Here is a 22,186-nt window from a genome sequence, read left to right as displayed (position 1 = left end):
TGATATATTGAAATATACATGCATAAGTATTAAAGGCTTTTATTAAGTTGTTCAACCAAAAGTTGAACCTTTCTCCTTGAAGTTGTTGATAATCTGATGACTGAGGTGCAATATCTTTCCTTGTTATTAGCTCTTTTTGTACAAAGCTGATTGCAGGCGTTTCCTTGCAGGCAACCATAGTTAACAGAGTAGGAACAATGTCAAGCTCCATCCTCCTTTTAAAGCACCCAGTCTGTTATCGCACTCAGCAAATGATCTGATCACTCCTCATAACATTAGATACATGCAATTTGCCATAATAAAAACTGAAGTAGCAGATTTTGAGAAAAAAAAATCAAAATTATATATATATATATAGTAGTGTCGTTTTCAAAATTTTTGGCTGCTGTTGTAGAGCATGTATAATAGACAATACAGCTGCATTTCCATTACTAAATGTATGAGTTCTGCCTTTGACTTCTTCAGAGAAAACGAGCTATTTTCCAGACGGTGCATAAGGCTGTGTACGGTTATGTTTTAGTTGGAGTTACTGCACACAAAGTGGAGCGCGGATTTATATTTGCACCCTCATTGTTACCAAACTTTTTGTTCCCCAGCTCGTGAGTTTCAGGTTTACACAAGTGTAGAAAAAAAAAAAAGACTGTTCCACCCTCAGCAGGAAACGCCCCCCGACAAACAAAAAGATATAAAAAGCCGTTAAGAAACACTCAACTTGTGGTTCATCAGAGTATCACTGCGGTTTTTTAAAAGTAAAAACTTCAGATTTTAATTCTTTAGCCTTTTGTCATGTTCACCATGCAATTGTACGGGTGAGTAGTCCCATGTAAATTTCTTCAAGCTGATCCTGTGGCAGCATTAACTGTTTTATGTGTATTTACCGCGAACGTTGACGTGATGATAGTTTTAAACTGTCATTCTTTACTTTATGTCTGTTTTTATCGCGCGTTGATTTTACAGCATGTAGACAAACTGAAGAAACACATTACAGCTGCTAAAATGCTGCAGTCACTGTTTGTGCAGCTCTAAATAATCACACTAAATATAAATGTAGCCTTTAAATTAAAATGCATTCAAGCACGCAATTAACTTGCATGTTTTACCCAAAACATAAAAGCTTTAAAATTGTGTTAGACTCTTCTGTCTAGGAATGTAAAAATCAGCTCCCCCTCCCATCAGTGACATAACTTCCTTAGTGCAAGACGGTCTGTAAACAACAGCTTCTTTTAGTTATGTAAGAGATCCATATATTAGATAAACTACTATTAACTGTATGCCTCATGCCACACAATTGATATGTATTGTCTTGGTGATTCCAATATGTTTCAGGTCAGCAAGCATATTGGAAACTGCTCTGTTGGTCTTCCTGGCAACTTTTCAACAATGTGCCTCAGCACAGACTGAAACTCTTTCTCCACCAGAGGTCTCACAGCACAATGGTACACTGTATGCAGCTTGCAAAGTGAGACCCAGCACTTCTCTCCCTGATGGCCTGCCCAAACTCTATGGTCAGGTGTTGTTTAAACAGGATCATCCCCAGGGAAAACTCCAGGTTCTTCTTGGATTAAGTGGCTTCCCCGACGATGGCCCTCCACAGGCCAGAGCCGTGCACATCCATCAGTACGGAGACCTCAGCCGCGGATGTGACTCAACCGGTGGCCACTACAATCCATATGGTGTAAATCACCCTAACCACCCGGGAGACTTTGGTAACTTTGAGCCTTATCAAGGAAAAATCAGTTCGCTGATAGAATCCGATGCAAGGCTGTTTGGAGGCCTGTCTGTGTTTGGACGAGCTGTGGTTGTTCATGAAATGATAGATGACTTAGGGCGTGGTGGAGATGCTGGGAGCCTGTTGCATGGGAATGCAGGCCGAAGGCTTGCCTGCTGTATTATTGGGATTTCCTCTCCCAGTCTCTGGAATACACAACATAAGCGGTATACTAGGCTGCTGAGAAGAAATTAGTCTCAAATTAGTGGCATGTGCTGTTGCTCAGCCTGCAGAGCTTGTTTTTGCGTTTAATACATTTTGGACATTCAGTTTTTGTAATGTCAAATATACACTTTCAGATATTTGCAGTAGCTAATCAGTAGTTGAAGTAATATTCCACATCAGGAGAGCAGTTTGTTGCCTAGCTAAACTAGAATATTAAAAAAAAGCCATAGAATTCTGATAAACTTTGAGAAATAAAGAATGAAATCTTAACTGTTTTGACTCTTTTTATTTATTTATCTTTTATTTTTCTATCATCGAGGTTAATATTTGTAGTTTTTGACAGCTACTGAATGTATCGGTGGCATATTTTATTCTCATCTGGTTAAATGTAGTAATCTTTCCTCAGCACTGTCAGCACTTGCATCTTTAGCGCTGATTACAAATAAAAGTTAACATGCTGACCTTGTGAATGCGTTCTGAGTTGAGCCTGTACAAGGTTTTCTTGTTCAATGTAAAAAAAAAAAAAGAAACTCTGCAGTAGATACAGTCACTATATATCACAATATATTAACTAATAAATCACCTTTTTTATACTCTGTTTTTGTGAAGACCTTGTCTTTTGATATATATTGAGAATATTTTTCAATTAAATTCTTTGAGATCTATTAAACCAAGACAACATTACTGAAAATGCATTTACCTTTAATAAAATGTGGCCATGCAGCGTTCTATAATTTAAAATACTTTCTGTAAGGAAATTTAGTCCAAGTTTGCAGCTTCTAGACAACATTTGCTCACACAAACTGTCACAATATAAACCCGATAAAAAAATACTATAATGTGCATTATGGTTGATTAGAAACCAGAGAGCTTCTTAAATGGTGTTAGCAGTAGATGGGTGTGCATTTTTTCGACACAGCGGTAATCACATGTTGAGTTACTGAGGATATGCCTGGTGAGGCTGGAAGATGAACGTCCTTAGTTCTCCATCCATTTCCTTCTAACAAACACTGGTTTATAATAACTTCACATTTAGACTCTTGATCAGTTGACAGCAGTTTGAACAGTGGCCATTCTATATGGACTTTGCATGTTCTCCGCATGTATGCATGGGTTCTCTCCAGGTACTCCGGCCTCATCCCACCATCCAAAGACATGCATTTTAGGTTAATGAGATGCTTACAGTGGTTGTTTGCCTTTCTATACTGGCCCTGCGATGGACTGGCAACCTGTCCTGGGTGTACCCTGCCCCTCGCCTGCTAAAGCTGGGATAAGCTCCATCTTCCCATCGACCCTGAATTGGAATAAGTGGTATAGAAAATGAATGAATTTCTTCTTCAGTTAAATTCAGATTCTATTTCTCAAAAGTAAGTCAAAGCATCAGTTTCAGATATTTTTGGTCATAAATATGTTTCTCTCTAAACACTAAAACAGGATGGTAGCTCCTGGAGGACTTTATGTCTCCTGGCTATTACACACATCTGTCAGCTGGTTTAACTGGATGTCCTGCTGGTGCTCTTCAGAGACAACAGCAGGCGACGCAATAACATCTTTCTCTGTTGTAATCTGCTCAGTTTCTGCCTCTCTAGAACATCCGTCTGACTCGTCCTCTCCTCTCATTGGCTGGAAGTTCTCCAAAGGTAGACAGGTAGACAGTAAATGGGGTTTACTCAACACTTCAGGAGCGGAGTCACTCAGACACTCAGGTTTGGCCGTTAAAACAGTACAATCCTCTGCGATCTCTGATTGGCCACTTTCATGACAGTCCTTAATATTTGTTATTTCTGTGTGAGGGCTGGATGTCTGCTGTAAAACGCTCTGGTGAGACGTTTCCATGCTGGACGGCGATGGTGCATCTTCTTGAAAATCTGACACAGCTGTTGTTTCACTAACTTGGTCTGGAACTTCTGGGGTCTTCTGCTGGGTGGAAGGTATATTTTCAGAAACCATCATACCTGCAAGAATAGTTTAGAGAATAACGTTTAGATTCCCTATAGATGGTTGAAGACTAATACCTGCACTGAAAATTTACCTTCCTGTCTTGCCACATGTGGAGATTCAACTTGCTGAGTGTTCAGGATGATTGCATCTTTTCCTCCTATTAACACAAAACATAATCCAAACTAAGCTTTAAGCATTTTTGAATGCATATAGTACTTAAACCATAAAAATGGTCAAAGGTGAGTAAATGATGGCAGGTACAAGAAGTAACAGGAAAAGATGAAGTTCAGAGTTTGATTAACAGATAGCATTTTTTATGAGAGGAACATACTTCCATATATTCCCAGAGACACATTATAAGTCAGGCCTTCAGGCAGCAAGAAGGAAAAGAGCAGGAGAAGAAGAAGAAATTAAACAGTGTGCTGATCTGATGCTACGATTTGATAAATACAGTATGTCTCAAAGCTGGAAAATAAGACTTAATATCCACCTGGAAGACTCCATAATCCAGACATCTCTAGTGTTTTCAGTTTTTTCTCCAGCTCTGCTACTCGATTTCCAAGAATCCTCATGACACACACACACACACACACACACACACACACACACACACACACACACACACACACACACACACACACACACACACACACACACACACACACACACACACACACAGACAAAAAGATTTCAGATGTCAAAATAATAACTAAATGTACAGATTCTGCACAAATTAAACTTAACAATCTGTACAGCAAACAGAGTTTAAAGTAGAACTTTAAGTACTTGTTGATCTGCCTCTGGTGCTGGATCACCATGTTCTTCTCATGGATTGTTTCCAGCAGCGCCGTGGCCAGAGACTTGAGGTCTGAAATGGACTGAGGAGTCACCGGCAAACTGCAGCCATTCTCCTCAGATAGTAACAGCTCCTTCACTGCATGCAGATCATCAGTCACAGTTAACAGCAGACAGCGTTTTCCATGAAATGCTGACATTTATCTAAATATATATAAAAATTTTGGGTTTTCAAAAATTTGCTTTAAAACATCTGAAATTCAAAGTAATATTATAAAAAATACGAGTCCTCTGACCTTGTTTGGCAGAAAGCACTCCAGTTAGAGCACTGCTGTTGGGTTTGCCGCTGGTTTTTGAGTTCTTCCTGCTCTCCAGAGCACTCTGAAAACAGTTGTAAGTGTACTATGGTAATTTTGTAATTGAACATATCATTTATATATATAAAAAAAAGTAGTATACTTTATGGAATAATTAAGAAATTTAAAAATATCAATGACAAAGAATAATAACTGAACAAATGATAAATGATAAAAATATGTAAAAAGTAAAATAATGTCATTGGCATGATAATCAGGTACCTTATACTTGACCAGGTTTGTTTTTAGAAGGTTGACCTCTTCTTGAAGCTGACTGAGCCGCTCATGCAAATATCTGACAGATATTTTATATTTTTAGAAAAGAAATCTCAGTCCAGACATTATTAAGCCTGCATCTAGTGTAACCCAGCACATAGATCCTGTACACTTGTCAAAACATCAGTTCACTGAACTCACAGCTAAAATGTTAGAAAAAAAAACAAACCTGTTCTCCATGCAGAGTGCATCTATGTCTAGAATCCGAACGTCATCGTTCCCCACAATGTGGTTCATTTCTACGTTGAGCCGATGAGCCTTCTGCTGGAAGACGTCCCGCTCTGCCCGAACGTCCTGAAGCTCATCTGTGAGCGACTTCACGCTGTGCTCCAGCACCTCATTCTGCCACAAAATAACACACAAGTCCTCACTTGAACTGTGATTTAATCCACTCTTACCACCTTTTTTCTGCTGTATTAGTTCAACATTTCAACTTCTTATATTCGCCTCTATACTTGAATATTTAAGGACACCTATTAGACGTTTTCTTAGTGTCTTCTTTTATTCTAATCTAGGTTTAGGTATTCTTCCTTGTCCCATTTTGTTGTGATGACTGTGAAAGATGTGCCTCATAAAGAAGCATCTACATTTTTATAACTAGTAAGCCAGAAGATTTAAGTCAGTTTGCATGCAGTTAAAACCCTATTTGGCCATGTACTTGGACAACTGATTTGTTAACTGAAAAGTTTCTGATTCTGCTACAAGAAGTGGGAAAACACTCCCCTTTCAGCTTTTGGCTTTTTCTGGCTGACCTGTTGTCTCTGTGTTGGCTGCTATGATGGACTTCTGAACTGCCCAAGGTGCAGACCACTAGCGTGATAGCATGGGAATGAATTCAGTCCCCCACGACTGACTGAATGACTGACTGACTGATGGATGGCCGATTGTGTGAAACGATTTAGCTGGTGGCTCATTTGTGCCTTGTCAAGGTGTAAACTGCACAGCTTTACATTTCTATATTTTGAACCTTCTGGATCACCAGATCCAGAATATCAACATGATCCAGGTCAAACAATGTTGGATTATAACGTCTACATGATGTCATCTTGGTTTTTTTGTCTTTTTTTTTTGCCACTGATTCTGGGCATTATCTGTTGCGCTAGAAGCTATACTGCCAAAATTATCCCCAACTCCCAATAGTAAAAAATCCTTAAAAAAATTCCTGGATCCAGACAGTCGTCCGGATCATCCCCAAAATTGAACCACTTTATTCCATTACTGAAATTCATGAAAATTTAATCAATATCTGTCCATAACTTTTAATATTATTATTATATTATTTTGCTAACAGACAGACAGAAAAACTAATGCTGCCGAAAACATAATAAAAAAATTGAACAAAAGCAGAAGAATGAATGCAGAATAAGCCTTGGCTATGCTCCAACAAATGAATGAGGAAGACTCAGATAGGGAAGAAATGATCAGCCCCTTTTTATAATGACATCAGGTTTTGAAAACGTCTTCAAAGCATCACGTCAGCATCATCAACAGAGAAAAGGTCGAAATTGTGGACACCTACAGATATTTGGGCACAAAACTGGATTCAAATCTAAAATTTAATAAAAACACTGAGGCTATTGCAAAAGCCAACAGTGTATCTTCGTTCTGTAGAAATTTAATTCTTTTAATGTATCTAAATCCATTAAATCACTGCTGTCGGGCGCAAACCTTCTACCTCCAAAACTGTCATTTTTCAAAAAATGAAAAAGACTGTACGGTTTTGTAATAACTGGATATAATGTCATCAAAGTTGATATAGTGTTTTACAGCATATATATTTGGTTAAATATTTGTAAAACAACAGACATACATAAAGGGTGACTAAGAGTACTGATTTGTGACGGAAATCAAAAATAACGAATTTTGGACATAGGAGGTTTTTGCCTGACAGTGAGTCTTTTAACTTTTTCTTTTATGTGTTGGTATTACGGGTTTTCAGTGAAAGATAAAAACAGCTTGTCCAGCATTGTTAATACTTGTGTCAAGATCATGGGTGTGCAGATCCCACATTTAGACTCTCTGTGGAGCAGGCAGGTGCTCCAGAAAGCTAACAGCTTCATTGGTCACTCAGGTAATGTCCTTAAAGAGGTGTTTGCCTTGATGCCCTCTGGGAGGCGCTATCTCGCTCCCAGCTGAAAAACAAATATATATGCCGATTCTTTCCTCAGGCTTTTAAACCCTTGTGGCAGAGCTTAGTGTGAGACGTTACACGTTGTTTCTCGAGTTTTAATCCATTTTTTTACTTCATGGCTGGATCTTTTAGCAGTTGATGCTCTATCATGAACACTGACTGATCTGTGTGTAACGTGGAATGTGCGGCTTATGTCTTGTCCTTTGCTGCGACTCATGTCTGCAAACTGAATTGCCCCTCAAGGATAAATAAAGTGTTCCGAATCTGAATCTTACAGTTAAGGTCCTAAAACCCAAAAACCAAGTCTGGTGGTAAAAGCACTTTGTTATACTCCTGGATTTTATTAAGTTCTGTGGTTGTGAAACTTGCTCTAAAGTCACAACAAGTGACTGACAGGCAGTTAAATCATGAACATAAGGCTGGTGAATAATCTGAATGAAGCCGGTGGTTCTCACCTGTTCTCTTGCTCGTTCCAGCTGTTTAACCAGATCTTCTCTCTCATGAGCAGGAAAGTGTCGGGTGCCCACCTCCTCATCGCCCAGCCTCTGTTTAGTGATGGTCATTCGTAGGAGCTGCGGGAATCACACATTAAAAACAGATTTTTGATATGTGCTTAATCCTTCTAATGATTAGCACATTTCCATTAATAACAGTCATTCGGTTTTTCACAGATGTCAGTTTGATGATGACTAGTTTAACACACCTTGTTATCACCCTGAGCTTCTACCAGTCGCTGTTTCAGCTCCTTCACCTCCTCCGAAAGTTGACTGCTCTTCTCCCTGGAGTCTCGTAGCAGCTGGGCTAAATTCACCTGAGTAGGAAAATCACACACTTTCATGCTCCAAACAGAGCGTATCAAAATGAATTTTTCCAAACCTAAAATTATGAACTCAGCATTAATGGAGACGAGCATCTGAAATAAAAAGAAGTTGTGATTTTGTATTACAAAGCAAAGGTGCTCCACCCACACACAGCATGACTCATCAGGGTTCTGCACTGTCATCAGTGCTGTCACATCCCTTCACAGCAAACACACACAAGCTGTTTTAGAATCTGTACGATCATTGTAAATGAACTGTAGTATGCATCACTAAAATTAGTTTTTTAAACAGCACTGTCCAAACAATATAAGCAGGATGAAATGACTTACTTGATTTCTTTTCTCAGGAGGCAAAGAGGGATCTCCATCCTGTTAGTTATAAAACAAACATCATCTTTCTCTCCAAAATATAAAAGTAGGCAATCTGATGTTTTATCCTGTTTACTTCCTATTAAAGGATCTTTTAAAGCTACACAAGTTCATCTTACAATGAGTTCTCTGTACTTCTTCTTGAGTGCCTGGTGTCGTTCACGGAGCTGGTTGGCCATCAGTTTGTACTGATCCCTCTCCTGCTGGCAGGTGTCCAGCTCTTTAGACAGAATTAGAAGAGCTTCCTTCTTGCTCTCCAACTTCCGCTTACAAATAAGGAACTGCTCATAAGAACAAGCAAAAACAAAACATTCAACCCTTACTTCTGCTACAAACACATGGGTCTTTGTTGATATTTTTACCAGCTAGGGCTGCAACTAGCAATGGTTTTCACCATGAATTGATCTTCATTTGACAGGGACAGAACATGTAACCTGGCAAACGTCAGAAAATGAATAAACTCCCAGAACCTGGATATTTGAGATATTCCTCAGATATGAGAAGCTAAAGTTAAAGTTTAAGGAGGGTTATCGTCTGGTTCTTTGCTCAGCCACAAAAATTGTACATTAACTACTTTTGCATAATATTGGTTAAAATTCAGAATCAGTTTGGCACAAAACTTGTTCTTGAATTTAACAATTCAAACTGTTTTAATTAATATTTTAACTGAATTACATTTAATCTCCAAAGGAAATGCATGGTTGGTGTATAAATTGTTGAAAAATAATAATAACAAGAATGATAAAAGATCATATAAAATACAAAATCAGTTAAACAGTTGTTGACAAGTTGAAAATGTATCAAACTTTCTAGAAACAAAAGACAAGTATTCAGATTAACTCAGAGCATCAAAGTGGATAACACTTTAAGAGTATAAATCATATATTTTAGTAATGATTTGTGGTTTGTGTGGATTAATACAGAATGTGTCATGGATTCCCATTGTTCACAGTAAACTCAATGTGGATTAATGCCATTACCTCACACTTATTAGCTCATCAGTTAATAAATGATAATGCAGTGTCACTTCATAGATTACTTGATATTCCCCGAAAACAAATGGTTCCCACAAAAACATATATTGCGGCTTCATGCCTTTGATATGCCTCACTGTAGCTGCTGTAATATAAAATATAAAACTACTTAAAAATGGTTAAGGTTTCTTTATGCCCCACCGAACAGAGGTTCCACAGGCCGATCCAGTAAACTAGAAAACTCCATTACTGCATAATAAAGGCAAGGCAATGTGCTTGAAAAAGCACAGGAAATTTATAACATTTTCTTTATTAATTCATGCATAAAAAAATCATCATAATTCATGAATTAACAAAACACTACCAAAATGTTTGATTTGCATCCACATGGACAGTGTTTCCCATAGCAGTGCATGTTTAAATTATTTGAGACTATGTTAATTGTAAATTAATCATCTAATGCTGTTCATATTTAATGCGACACATCACGTACCCTGAAATTATCCTTAGATAATTTATTCTTAATAGTAGCTCCAGCTGTAATGTAAACTGTTGTCTAATTAAATGTATACGTACAGGACCTGTTTATATTATGCGGGGGGGACACACACACAGAGTAAGCAGCACTGTGGTGCATGTTGTTTACCTGTTAATGACTTTAGAAGGTACTTAGCTCTGCAGATAAGGAAACAAATATCTACTTCCTTATATAAGCACAGATATAAGGCAACCGCAGCAGCTGGATTTTAATTATGTGAACTCTGTTTAATTGGGATTTTTTTTAAACTGTGGGTCCAATCTCGAGACGCAAGGTACAACTTCAGAGTGTAAAACAGTAGTTAGTTTGCCATGATACACTCATCACACCGTCAATTGGTGGAGAATTTCACACTAATTCGTCCGTCTGCTCTCACCTCGTTGAGCGTTCCCTGCCAGTCAGTCTCGCACCTCCTGGACGGATCCATCTCAACGCACGTGCTGTTTAAAGGTCAACGACGAAGCTCGGGGAGTTTAACTAACAACACTGCACTGCATCAGCTCTATTCAGACATTTTGCATCACTAAAACGGATTAGCTGATGGAGGAACGCGACCTGCATCACTTCCGCATGTTTCGACGTCAGAGTAGCGTCACGACGCTAGTGGAGACGCTCGTAAACAAATGAGAGAGAGAGAGAGAATCAAATTAATGAGTAGTACATAGTGAAATAAATTATTGTACAGTGTTTTTAATGCAAACCGTGACATTGATGACTAAAGCTGAACTTTAAAACTGATATCAAAGCACTGTGGGCTTAATATTTTTACATCAACAGATTCAGCTAATGGTATTGTGTGCAATAAGATTTAATCTATTATTGTCTTTGAAGGTTTGTAGACATAATTTATTCCCATGCTCAAAACAGATATGATACGATTACATAAAATGATTATTTTTAGCTGAACAGCTGTGCAACTCTTGGTGACTGATTTTATCAGCATGTGTTAAATGTGTGTAGAAATGGCTACCAGTGTCTTTCAGCCTGACATAATTCAATGTACAGCACAGCCTTTGAAACAGACAGAAAATCAAAACAAACATGTTTTTTATTCTGTGATGAAACATGTCTGTTTTGATGGAAATGGCCTCTTCAAGGGTGATAACAGCTCTATTACCAGAATGGGAGGCGGTTGCTGTGTGATAAGCTCAGAGCCTTCCAACCGTAAGGTTGATGGACCGATTTTAGGCTTTCCCTGATTACATGTCGAAGTGTCCTTGGGCAAGACACGTAACCCCACATTGCCTCCTGATGTGCCTATCGAGGTATGTGTGTGTGTGTGTGTGTGTGTGTGTGTGTGTGTGTGTGTGTGTGTGTGTGTGTGTGTGTGTGTGTGTGAATGGGTAAATGTGATATGTAGTGTAAAGCATTTTGAGTGGTCAAGCTGACTAGAAAAGTGCTATATAAGTACATGTCAACTTACACTTTTATTTAAAAAATCTTACAAGTAGTAAACATAGGCAACATCTGGGTGTGCTATCTTGATTTAACCTTCAATTTGTAGACTAGGGAGGTTGCAGATCTAATACACTACCTCCTGAGCACTAGACACCATAGATACACAATAGGTGTATCACTCAACTATTGGCATCTGAAATATATTCTATTAATGTTTTTCATCGTTTTGCAGCGAAGAGGCAGTATCTGCATCAGACTACAGATACTGACCAGACTACCACACATAGTATTTCAAACATGTTGTCTGTTCCAGGCCTTTTATCTTTGCTTATGGTTACATAAAGTAAAAAACAGAATTAAACACAGTTTACAACAAAAAATGTGGTTAAATTGTCTTTAATGCATTTCCACAAAGCCATGTTTTACATTGGACGTAAGGTTGTAAATGTGTAAAAGGTCACTTCTTTATAAGTGCATTCAGGTTATTTGAGTGGAAAACATACACATGGTTGTTTAGTATGACATTAGAACTGCAGGAAGGGTTGGATTTATAAATAAATCTATCCTACAGAGAAAAAATATTTAACATTATATTCAAAGAAAAGGGCACACATTTGTAGCTTAGTGAAAATATTTTCATCAAAGCTGCATTTCAAGTTATATACCCTACAGCAACCCACAACTTGTAACTGTAAATCAGTACAAACACCCAGTGTTATACATTTTGCATAGGGATCAAGAGTAGATGAGTAGTAAATATACTATTTGGCTATTAACCAGGCACTGAGTAGCATGATTATACATTTGCTTCTAGTAAATATTGTACACTTAAATTCAGAATATTTATCTACTACATGCTGCTATATTTTGATTTGAACACCCTTCTTCTGCACCTTTAGTCGTCAGCTATACTGTCACAGTTATTGGAATGAGATGGAATCAAAATCTGTACAGACACAAATTTTTCTTCTCTCACCTAATGAATTAAGAGCATTTTTGAGTATTATCTGACAGTTTGTTCATTTTCATGTGCCAAGCTGCATCTGAAACACTTTCATACAATCTTCCAATGTCATTACTTTTTGTGCCACAGCTTAATATTTATTTATTTGACAATTTTTTAAGCATGCGGAAGGTAAAGGCCTAAAGCTTGAGCTCCTAATTTTATTTTTTAAACAATATCTCCTGTCACTTTTAGGGAATACCTTCCAGATTCACACTCAGACCGTTATTATTGCTTTCCCACTCTGTCACTTCCATGCATGTGGAAATTTCCATGTTTTCCATAAGTAATTATATTCCGTATCTATGTCCATTTGTTAACTTTGAGATATAAACATTTTTTCCCAAAGATTTGGTGAGATAATAGTGTCAACTTAGTGTCAACTTATCACTATAACAAATCACATGTGATGGGTTTTAAATTGTTATGATTCCTAATGGACAGATTTGGTATGACAGCTATGGACCCTCTCTGCTTTAGCTATTGTTTCTTGTCAGGTTTATTAGAAAGGCAAACATGTTGTAAGGATATATCTGATTTGCCATAACATTATTTTCATGCACTTCCATTTCAGAAATTTGCTTTAATTAAATGCTTTGAGACCTCAATCTAGCTTTGTTCGTACATCGGTCCATAATTGCATTAAATTTAAATGATTTAATGAAAAAACGTTCTTTATATTTTTGTCATGAATCAAGAATTATCTATCCTTCTGCTTGAGTAAGATTATACAACATGTGCAACCCCTTTGTAGCATACACACATTACTGAGCTGAGTGGCCTATAAAGCCATTTATAAGCTTAGATCTACAAAAATATGCTCAAAAACCATTGACTTTCCCTTTAGGCTGGAGGAGAAGATGAAACTCCTCCGGTCAGTGGTCACCACAGTAAATGACCTGGGTGACTGCACATAAATATCCTTGAACTTGTGAAATGTTTTAGTATCTACATCCCAGAGGTAGATTTGTGTGAAAGAATAATCACTGCCGAGAGCAAGATACTGTCTGTCTCCAAAGGTGAAAGGCTGGAGTATCATGGCTCCTCGAGAGGGAAGAGCCTGTACCTCAGTGAACTGCTTGTTGGCCCACTTGAGGACTTTGGAATCACCGATGTAGCAAGCCAAGGCCAAATACCAGTCTCCCTCCACCCGAAAGGCTTTGACTGACACCACATCATCGACGTTTGGGACTTCACCATGAAGTATAAACTTCATGGTACTCTTATTCCATAGGTAGATGATGGGGGACTGGGAGCGACTAGCTAGAATTAGATAAGACTTGCCGTCCACCTCAACAAACTCAGCATCAGTGTCACGAAACCATTCATGGAGAAACTGGTAGGAATAGAAACCTGTTTCATTGCGGTCTGGTTGGTCAGTCCACTTGTAAAGAGTAGAGAGGCCTGCTTTGGAACTGTCCACAATCAAAAAATACCAGTCCCCATCCATTTGAAAGATCTCCATATCATTAGGCTTTGAGATGTTGAAGACCTCAATACTCTGAAATTTGGTGAACTTGTTTTGTTTTTCATCAAACTTGTAAATATGGGAGCCACCAAAGAGCTGGGTGACTATTATCAAGACGTGATTTTCAATCAGGAATGACTTGCATCCAACGACAGATTTACCTGTAAGGAAAAGGATATCAGTGGTAATGCAACATGGAATATTAAACATTTTTGGATTTTCCCTTTATGTCAGTATGTTAGGTTGTTTTTATTATACGCATGAAAGGTCTGGAATTAAAATCCACATCAAATTATAGCTCCTCTCATAATGTAAGATACAGTTCCTGACCATCCTTGTTGCTCTCAAGGTTTTTCCTGCCTCACTTATCTACATCACCTTACCACTAATTTGAATTATTCTTACATTTGTATTTGTTTTGGCACTTCTTGTGCAAATAATGGACATTTTACTTGCACCCCATTATGATTGACGAGTAAGTTGACAAATTTCATAACTAGGAGCTTTCAGCCCTTTTTACAGCGAGTATAGAATTGTTTCTCAGGAACGTCTGGAGCTTTGAGAAAAGCCTGTTTCAGTCCTACCATCTTTTACAACCAATCAGACAAATGTCGCCAAAGCAACTCCTGCCCTGCTACATAGTTCTCCATATCCTCAAACTACACTTAAACGTTTGACAAAACATGGTGTGAATAGTAAACACAGTTTATATTTTTTATCAGCTCATTCTTCTTGTTTTCCTTGCTGTATACTGTAGATAGACAGCTACCCTTTTGGCAATGGACAGTGCCTTCTTGTGAAGGTATAAGGGAAATACTAAACTATAGTATAAATACTAAAGTCCAACAACCACTTGGGTATGATCAAGCTGGTTGATGGAACTTTGATCTTTGAGGTCTCTTAGAGTACACATGTAGTAAAAGGAGGCCTATCAGAGGCTCTTTTGTTGCTATGGATACTCCCTCATCCTCTTCATCTCTAATTCAGCTTTACCTGTTTTCAGCCCTCTTCATATCATTAACCTTTTCATCCCTCTTCCTGCTCTCCTAAATTTCAGGTATCGTTTTATTGGGTACAAAGTCAACTTGGGTAATTCACCATCTGAAATGTAACTCCCAATGTCTGAATCTGCGTCTCCCTAACTACCATTACCAAAATTATGATGAGCCAGTCAGAAACCATTCAGATTCATCTATACCCTTATCCATATATTCTAATATTCTTCATGAAGCCAGTAAACTCATCCTGCTATTATCTGATCAGAAACGGTCTCTAGACACTGTTTTTATCTGTACTTATATGACAACTGATATATATATATATATATATATATATATATATATATCCTATACTATAAAAACTGATAAGATATCATTCATAAAAGCTTCTGTAAAAGGTTTTAAACAATTTAACCACAAAATTTGTGAAGTATACTGTATGATCAATTTGTTGTTGTCTCTTCGTCTCTCCATGGGATTTACTGAGAATGGAGAAAGGCTTATCTTTAAAAACAAACAAACAAACAAAAAACTACGGCAGTGTTTTCAAACCTGTTATATTGTCAAATTTTCTGAAATTCATTTCAATGTGATCCCATTCCATGATCATGCAGCTGTTGGAGTTTGGGGCAGCCATCACCACATAGATGTCCTCTTTGAAGGAGAAGATGTCTGCTGACATGGACTGAATGGGAATAGACTGATGACGCACAAAGTCTGTGAGATGCAGACAAAAGGAGAAAAGGGTGGTTAGCTGATTCAGTGATCAAGGACCTCCCTGCTTAAATTACATTTTCAGTACTTTGAAAACATTCATTTGACAGTCAAAGCTATTAAATTTCCCTATTTGTGTCAATGATATTTTACATTTATTACTGTATGCTTCCCATACTCTCATATTAAGCCTTGCAGTAATATGATTTTTTTAAAAAAAGCAAAGATAGATATTATTTTACTGTTTGAGCAGTTTTCAATCTCTTCATATTATATGTGATCTCAGCTCTGCACAGCACATCTTATTTAGGTACAGCATGTCTGCTGACATTTTGCATCTACATATGCATTGTGTTAACCACAACAGTGTTTAATGTCTGCCAGATATATTTAAAAATTTCTCCTCTAAGATTGAAGTTAATATGTTACTTTAGTATTTCCACAAAGTGGGTCTACTTTTTATAACAGAATAGCAAACATAGCCTTTCTGCTATAGTAATTTCAGGCTAGGCCCATTATCTGTCAGTAGGTCAACCACCTTTGGTTACTTTACACTTTGTACACACATTATATGATGACTGTCTTCTAAACTTGTGCCACAAATCTAGTCTATAAAACTGTGAAGCTCATGCAGAAAAGCAGCAGCAATTTCTGGAAAAACTGGGTGCATTTTGTAGAAATGATAGATTTAATTGCTTCTACACTGTATGTTCTAATAAAGTTCTTCTCAGAATTAACAATTAGTTTAAACTCCACAGCAATTACTTATTTGTGCACATCAGAGTAGCATTTGTCATTGCATCGATCAAGTTGCGAATGCTTCTGGATATGTAGCATTTGCTTTCATACAATTCTCTGCTATTTTAATGGCATCATTATTTGCATACTGCAGAACAGTCAATAAAATTAATAGTCCTCATTTCATTACTTGAATCATTATCTACAAAAGACTTAAAAGTAGTTGTCAAAATCTGTCAAGCAGATTTGAAACATTTCTTTATAATATTTTCCTGGAATGTCTCCTAAAATTGAACAACTGCTCTCAGCTGACTCTCAGCTTTCACTGAATCCATTAGAGGAGTTTTCGTCTGTCTGAAGGTGGAAGGTGTACGGCTAAGCCATTTGAGTATCTTGTTCGTACTCAATGGTGAAAGAATTTTTAATTTTGATGGCTCTGGCGGATTAATCAAAATAAATACTTACTTTTGAGGCATGAACTATTTTTTTAGCAAGTGACACGCTTTTGCAGGTTATCCTCCAGGTTCGCAGTTACTATTTGAGAAACACACTCACTGCTGTGCAAATGTTAATTCTGATGTGTGAAATGTACCAAAGTGACTGAAAAAAACTAAAATGCTGCAGGAGACGCAATCCAGTGTTGGATAACTGGTAAAAGAAAATCAGTAGATCAACTTTAAAGTTTACAGCAAGAAGCCTGAAAGTCTTCAGAGGGCTGAGCTCGTAAATAAAGTATAAACTTTGATTCAGTTATCCACAAAGGCCAAAGGATGAATCCTAAGAATTTGGTATTTCATTGATAATTTTTTTTCTCTAGCACCACCATGAGGTTTGGATAGAAATACCTCATCAGTCTTACATGAATTGCTAAATTTAGTGTAAGCATCCATATTTGACCCTTGTGGTGGGCTCTTATAAATTCAGTAATGGTCTGACTTTATACAATGAGCAACAGTTTGGTCAAAAATTCAGTTTGTTCAATTACATATTTGTAAAACACCAAATACATCCATTTCTAGAAGTATTTTATTGTAAAAATAGACTTTTAAAAAACCTACAAAAATCAGTTAATCAATAATTGATCTCAAATGGTAAAGTGAAATGAAAAAATTGCCTATTTTAAACATTCAAAACAAAAAATGTACAAGTGTTATTAAAGGTTTTATGTACACATTCATTTATCCCCTTGTCTATGAAGACTAAATAAGCTGTGGTGCTGCCAGTTTCAAGTCACATCACCAATTTCGGTTTTGGGAAAAAAAGGGAAAAAAAGAAAAGAAGCATAAAGAATAACCCCCCACCCCCCCCAAAAGTAAGCATTTCAATTACACGTTGTAGCACAAACAGGACAAACACCAAGAAGGAGTGAATACTTTTTATCTGTGAGCGTTTTCAGAGTCAAAAGCCTTTGCAGACCTTGAGTGTGTTCGTTTTAAGTGCAGCATGTATGCATACATGCATATGTGGTTGTGTCCTACTAAATTATTCAGCCATTACAATTTTTATTGATTCCCTCTTTTTAACCAGATCATTTTAGCTGTACATGGGCCTGTTTATAAATGCCTTTAGTGGCGCACTTGTTATTTTACCTGTGGAAATACATTCGCCTGGTGGGATAGGAAGGTCATTGAGACGCTTGCCCTTCATGTCACTGGGGCCTGCACACATGACATCTGATACTGTGGCATTTGTGTTTTTCAACCACGTCATCAGCCACTTGTTCTCACAACTGCACTGGAAAGAGTTGCCTCGCAGATCCCTGATGCATGACAGGAGGAATCATCAGCAGAAGGATTACCACATGTGAGAAGCTGCACATGCTCAGATAGATAGATAGATAGATAGATAGATAGATAGATAGATAGATAGATAGATAGATAGATAGATAGATAGATAGATAGATAGATAGATAGATAGATATCTGAGTCAGCTTCACATTGGAAAAAGTAGATACAGCTTCTCTCTCTTAAACCCACACACACAAACATATACACACACACAAACACACTCCTGACATCACAACTGCTTACTCACAGTTCCAGCAAGGAATCCAAGTCAAAGAACAGATCTCTTGGCAGAAATCTCATCTTGTTATTTGCAAGGGAGCTGAACCAGACACACAAGAAGACAATACAGGCACATTTCTGTCTATTCTGTCTTTTCTTAGGTTGCAGCATACATTTTTTTCAGGTAAATATTAAATATCAGCAACCCAACATTAAATTTTAAAATGCAAAAATTATTTTCTGATTGATAGAACGAAGATCAGCACTCACAGATGAGTCAAAGCCCGTAGACCTCGAAAGGCATTTTTGTTGATTGTTTCAATCTTGTTTTCTTCAATGAATCTGTGGAATCAGATGTGCATTTGTGCATATTTGTGAGGATGTAGGGTAAACTTGAATGGAGATGGGTAGATTAATATTGTAAATTGGAGACCTGTAAATGTGCATAAGTACCAAGATTTAACTAAAAACATCACCCAAATACTCACAAATACTCAAGTTGAGACAGACCGGAGAAAGCATAATCTTTGATTGTGGTTAAAGAATTGGCATTAAAAAGCCTGAAAAGAAAAACAAATCATGTTAAAAAGAAATGTTAACATTACGGAATCCATGTCATTTAAATATTATGTGTGGTGCACTATTTTTGCAACTAAGCCATGACAGTACTATCTTACTAATTAGTTTCACGTGACTAAAAGCACTTACAACAGCTGAAGAGATGGCATAAGTGAAAACATCCCCTCTGTGATTTCCGCAATGGATCCATTAACTATGCTTCTGTTGGCAGAAGCATGAAGGACACATTAACACCCTATGCCTTCTCAATACATAAAGAGTCATCATACAGGAAGGATAAATCCACGATGTCGTTGCTGTATTTTCTGTCCTGTAGTCTAATGACACCTTAACATTCTTTTTTGGTTACTTACAATGAGTTGATCTCATTCGGCACAGTCCGGGGGATCTGGGACGTACCGACACAGATGATGGTCTCCTTGGAGCAGGAGCACCCTGAAGGACATTTAAAATTCCTTTTGGATTCAGCTGTTCCACAAATGCACAATAGCGCAAGACCAGCCGCCAACCACTGCGCAGTGAAGGCCATGTTGTCTGTTAAACATAAAGGATGGTAAATGAGGCTGTGTTTGGAGAGAGCGGTCGGCGCTGTCTGCTGGGCGACATCAAACTGCAGCACTACAGAGGAAAACCCTGACACAGACTGATACGGATGCAGCTGGGTCCCGGAAGGCTGCTTCAGACCAGGGGAGGGAAAAATCGTGTACAATTACAAAGATGATTTGTTGTGGAGAAAGACGGCATTAGTTTATTAGTATGTGCACAAAGACGTATTTATGCTTTTCAAAAGCCCAATTAGATTATTTAAAGAAGCAGAACTTGTTTTAAGATCGAGTTTGGTAGAAGTAGCCACCAAAGCACACCAGAAACAACACAAAGAATACAGATAGGTGCTTAATTGTTTTATTTCAACATAACTGAGAGCGTTAATTATCGATCTGATTTTCACAACAGCTTGTGTTCGGCGGAAGTGGCTCATTAAAACATCCCAACATATGTTACTCTGTGCACCTTAGGAATGTGATGGAGCAGGATGCTTTCATCATGGGTGTGCAGCTGACAAATTTGCAGCACGTGATGCTATCCTGTCAATATGGACCAAAAGCTCAGAAAAAATGTTTCCTGTACCTTGTTTAATGTCATGATAATTAAGGAAGCTCTGAAAGCTAATTCTGAATTAAAAGTTTAAATGAAATTTTTTAAACTGTCATTGGGAAAGGACAGTTTTGTTTATTAAATTTCTTCCCCTATGAAAGTTTGGAGAAAGTAATTTATTGATCAGCAAGCTACTAAAGTTCTTAGATTTAAAAATAAAAAAAAGTTTTCATTGTGAAAATGTAATTTTTGAAATTATTAATATTATTTAAGTTTTTAAAATAAAAATAGGGCGTTCTTTTTAGAAATCAGCAGTAGATTAGTGCCCAAACAGCGACAGCATATTAGTGTTGCTGGACATTTGTGTGCAGGTACATGAATGCACCACTAGAGGGAAGCTGCTGATGGAGAAAACGGGAAGAACGAACTCCAAATCCTGGGACAGTCACATTTCAATTGAACAAAGGAAAAATCATGTGCTTTTTGCAACATATATTCTGTTTCTACATTTGTCATCTCGGATTGTTCATGTTTAGTTATGGGATTATTCTTGTTGTTTGTGGAAAAACTAAGTCAGTCAAAATTTTAGATTAATGAACCAAGCAAAGCCCATTTTAAATTTGCATGCAAAAGGCACTGAAGAATATGCTTAATAAAACAACAATATGATTATGTTCAAAAGACAGAAACTCTCTACAGGATATTTACCTGGCAAGAGATAAAACTTTACAGGAGACTCATTTATAATTGCATCATCTCTATGGTCAGTGTAGTTTTTTGAATGAGATTTCATTTCACAGATCATTCAAGTACATCATCCTTTTCTTAAGGGCTGAATTCACACAACAATGGGGTTGTTGGATGTTTCAGCAGACCTTAACTAGGTGCCGATCTATGACTGAAACCAAATAACCAGGAGCAACCATACAGATCTGCCATTGCGGGAATAATTCATGACAGCTCTGCCTCCAGCATAGCTGTTTTTAGGCTAGAGAATCCCTAAACACTCAGGGCATGTGCAATTTGAAACTAGATGACGCACAGCAAACATCTCTCACCTTATTTCTTTCTAGACAACCATCAGTTTTTGATTTAGCTTCTGGGCATTACAGTTTACAGAAATATATTTTTATTCCTCCTGGTATGCAAATATTTGCGAGTTTGTACTCCACAAAGACCCAAAGATGTCTGTCACATGTGACCCTTGACATATTTTATCACATTTTGCTCATGTCCTGGATATCTGCACCACTTTAAGAAGATAATAAAATGCATTTGTTTGCATTTGTGTTACTCACATATCAAAACACAGCAAGACATTGGTGATAAAGCAGGACAATTAATCCGAAGATGACTGAAACACTGTGAATAAAAGAAACCAGGGATTCTCACATATGACGTGTTTACTTCTTTGGTTGTTCACAGATGTGTGATTAATGGAGTCAGCTGAAATAAGTACCATCTCAGGGAAACAAAAACTATTTACAGAAATGTGTAACCTGCAGTGATCTCTGTGGAATCTGTTTTGAACCTGCAAATGGAGAAAGACAAACAAAGTTGATCCTGAAGAGTGCAGAGTTTCTGAACACAAAGGATCCACGACTATGTAAATTTATGGATGTCATATACATACACACACACATACAAATATATATATATATATATATATAAAGACACTTGCTTACTGTGGTTATTTGTTATTTACTTACATACTGATCAAATATAAGACTGAAGTCTTACTTTTCAATTTTTAGCAGACCTTGAATGCATTAAGTGATATAACTTTTAACGATGTGAATGCATTTTAAAGCTGTGATATTTTAAACAATGTAAAATAGGTCTCCCAGTCCTCACTAGTTTTCTTGCATAAATCTGTCATTTTTCCCATGTATGATTTTTTTGTATTCGTAAACCTACTGAGCTTTTCATCAGGAGTTCAGTTAAAGCAAACTAACCAGTTACAGTTAGCAGCTATCCTCCCTGAGTGAATTGTCATTATCGGTGGTAACATGCTAAACCAGGACATCCACAGAACCAGGGAACAAGCATCTCTT

At 37.4% G+C, this 22,186-nt stretch overlaps 3 protein-coding genes across 4 annotated transcripts; 1 reads left to right on the top strand and 2 right to left on the bottom strand.

Annotated features, from left to right (window-relative positions):
• Window positions 1-658: 658 nt before the first annotated feature.
• LOC121637765 (extracellular superoxide dismutase [Cu-Zn]-like) lies at window positions 659-2,529 on the top strand. Its single transcript, XM_041982034.1, has 2 exons — window positions 659-809; window positions 1,327-2,529. The coding sequence occupies exons 1-2, from the start codon at window positions 787-789 to the stop codon at window positions 1,961-1,963; spliced, it is 660 nt and encodes a 219-aa protein (XP_041837968.1). The 5' UTR covers window positions 659-786; the 3' UTR covers window positions 1,964-2,529.
• Window positions 2,442-10,707, bottom strand: LOC121637764 (coiled-coil domain-containing protein 149-like). Of its 2 annotated transcripts, XM_041982031.1 has the most exons (13): window positions 10,510-10,707; window positions 8,741-8,902; window positions 8,583-8,621; window positions 8,136-8,243; window positions 7,888-8,004; window positions 5,471-5,643; window positions 5,248-5,320; window positions 4,966-5,050; window positions 4,661-4,808; window positions 4,365-4,441; window positions 4,206-4,241; window positions 3,966-4,031; window positions 2,442-3,888 (listed from the first exon to the last, which is right to left on the bottom strand). In XM_041982031.1, the coding sequence occupies exons 1-13, from the start codon at window positions 10,558-10,560 to the stop codon at window positions 3,389-3,391; spliced, it is 1,635 nt and encodes a 544-aa protein (XP_041837965.1). In that variant the 5' UTR covers window positions 10,561-10,707; the 3' UTR covers window positions 2,442-3,388. The 2 variants fall into 2 exon arrangements, with proteins under 2 accessions (XP_041837965.1, XP_041837966.1); XM_041982032.1 differs by lacking the exon at window positions 4,206-4,241.
• A 1,206-nt stretch (window positions 10,708-11,913) lies between these two features.
• Window positions 11,914-19,752, bottom strand: LOC121637666 (leucine-rich repeat LGI family member 2-like). Its single transcript, XM_041981863.1, has 8 exons — window positions 19,391-19,752; window positions 19,167-19,238; window positions 18,947-19,018; window positions 18,729-18,800; window positions 18,487-18,558; window positions 18,042-18,211; window positions 15,553-15,717; window positions 11,914-14,163 (listed from the first exon to the last, which is right to left on the bottom strand). Exons 1-8 carry the CDS (start codon window positions 19,564-19,566, stop codon window positions 13,328-13,330), a joined length of 1,635 nt encoding a protein of 544 aa, XP_041837797.1. The 5' UTR covers window positions 19,567-19,752; the 3' UTR covers window positions 11,914-13,327.
• Window positions 19,753-22,186: the final 2,434 nt, after the last annotated feature.

This window comes from Melanotaenia boesemani, chromosome 4 (genome assembly GCF_017639745.1).
Source record: "Melanotaenia boesemani isolate fMelBoe1 chromosome 4, fMelBoe1.pri, whole genome shotgun sequence".
Taxonomy (NCBI): Eukaryota; Metazoa; Chordata; class Actinopteri; order Atheriniformes; family Melanotaeniidae; genus Melanotaenia; species Melanotaenia boesemani.
This window is presented reverse-complemented; position numbering and strand designations above follow the sequence as displayed.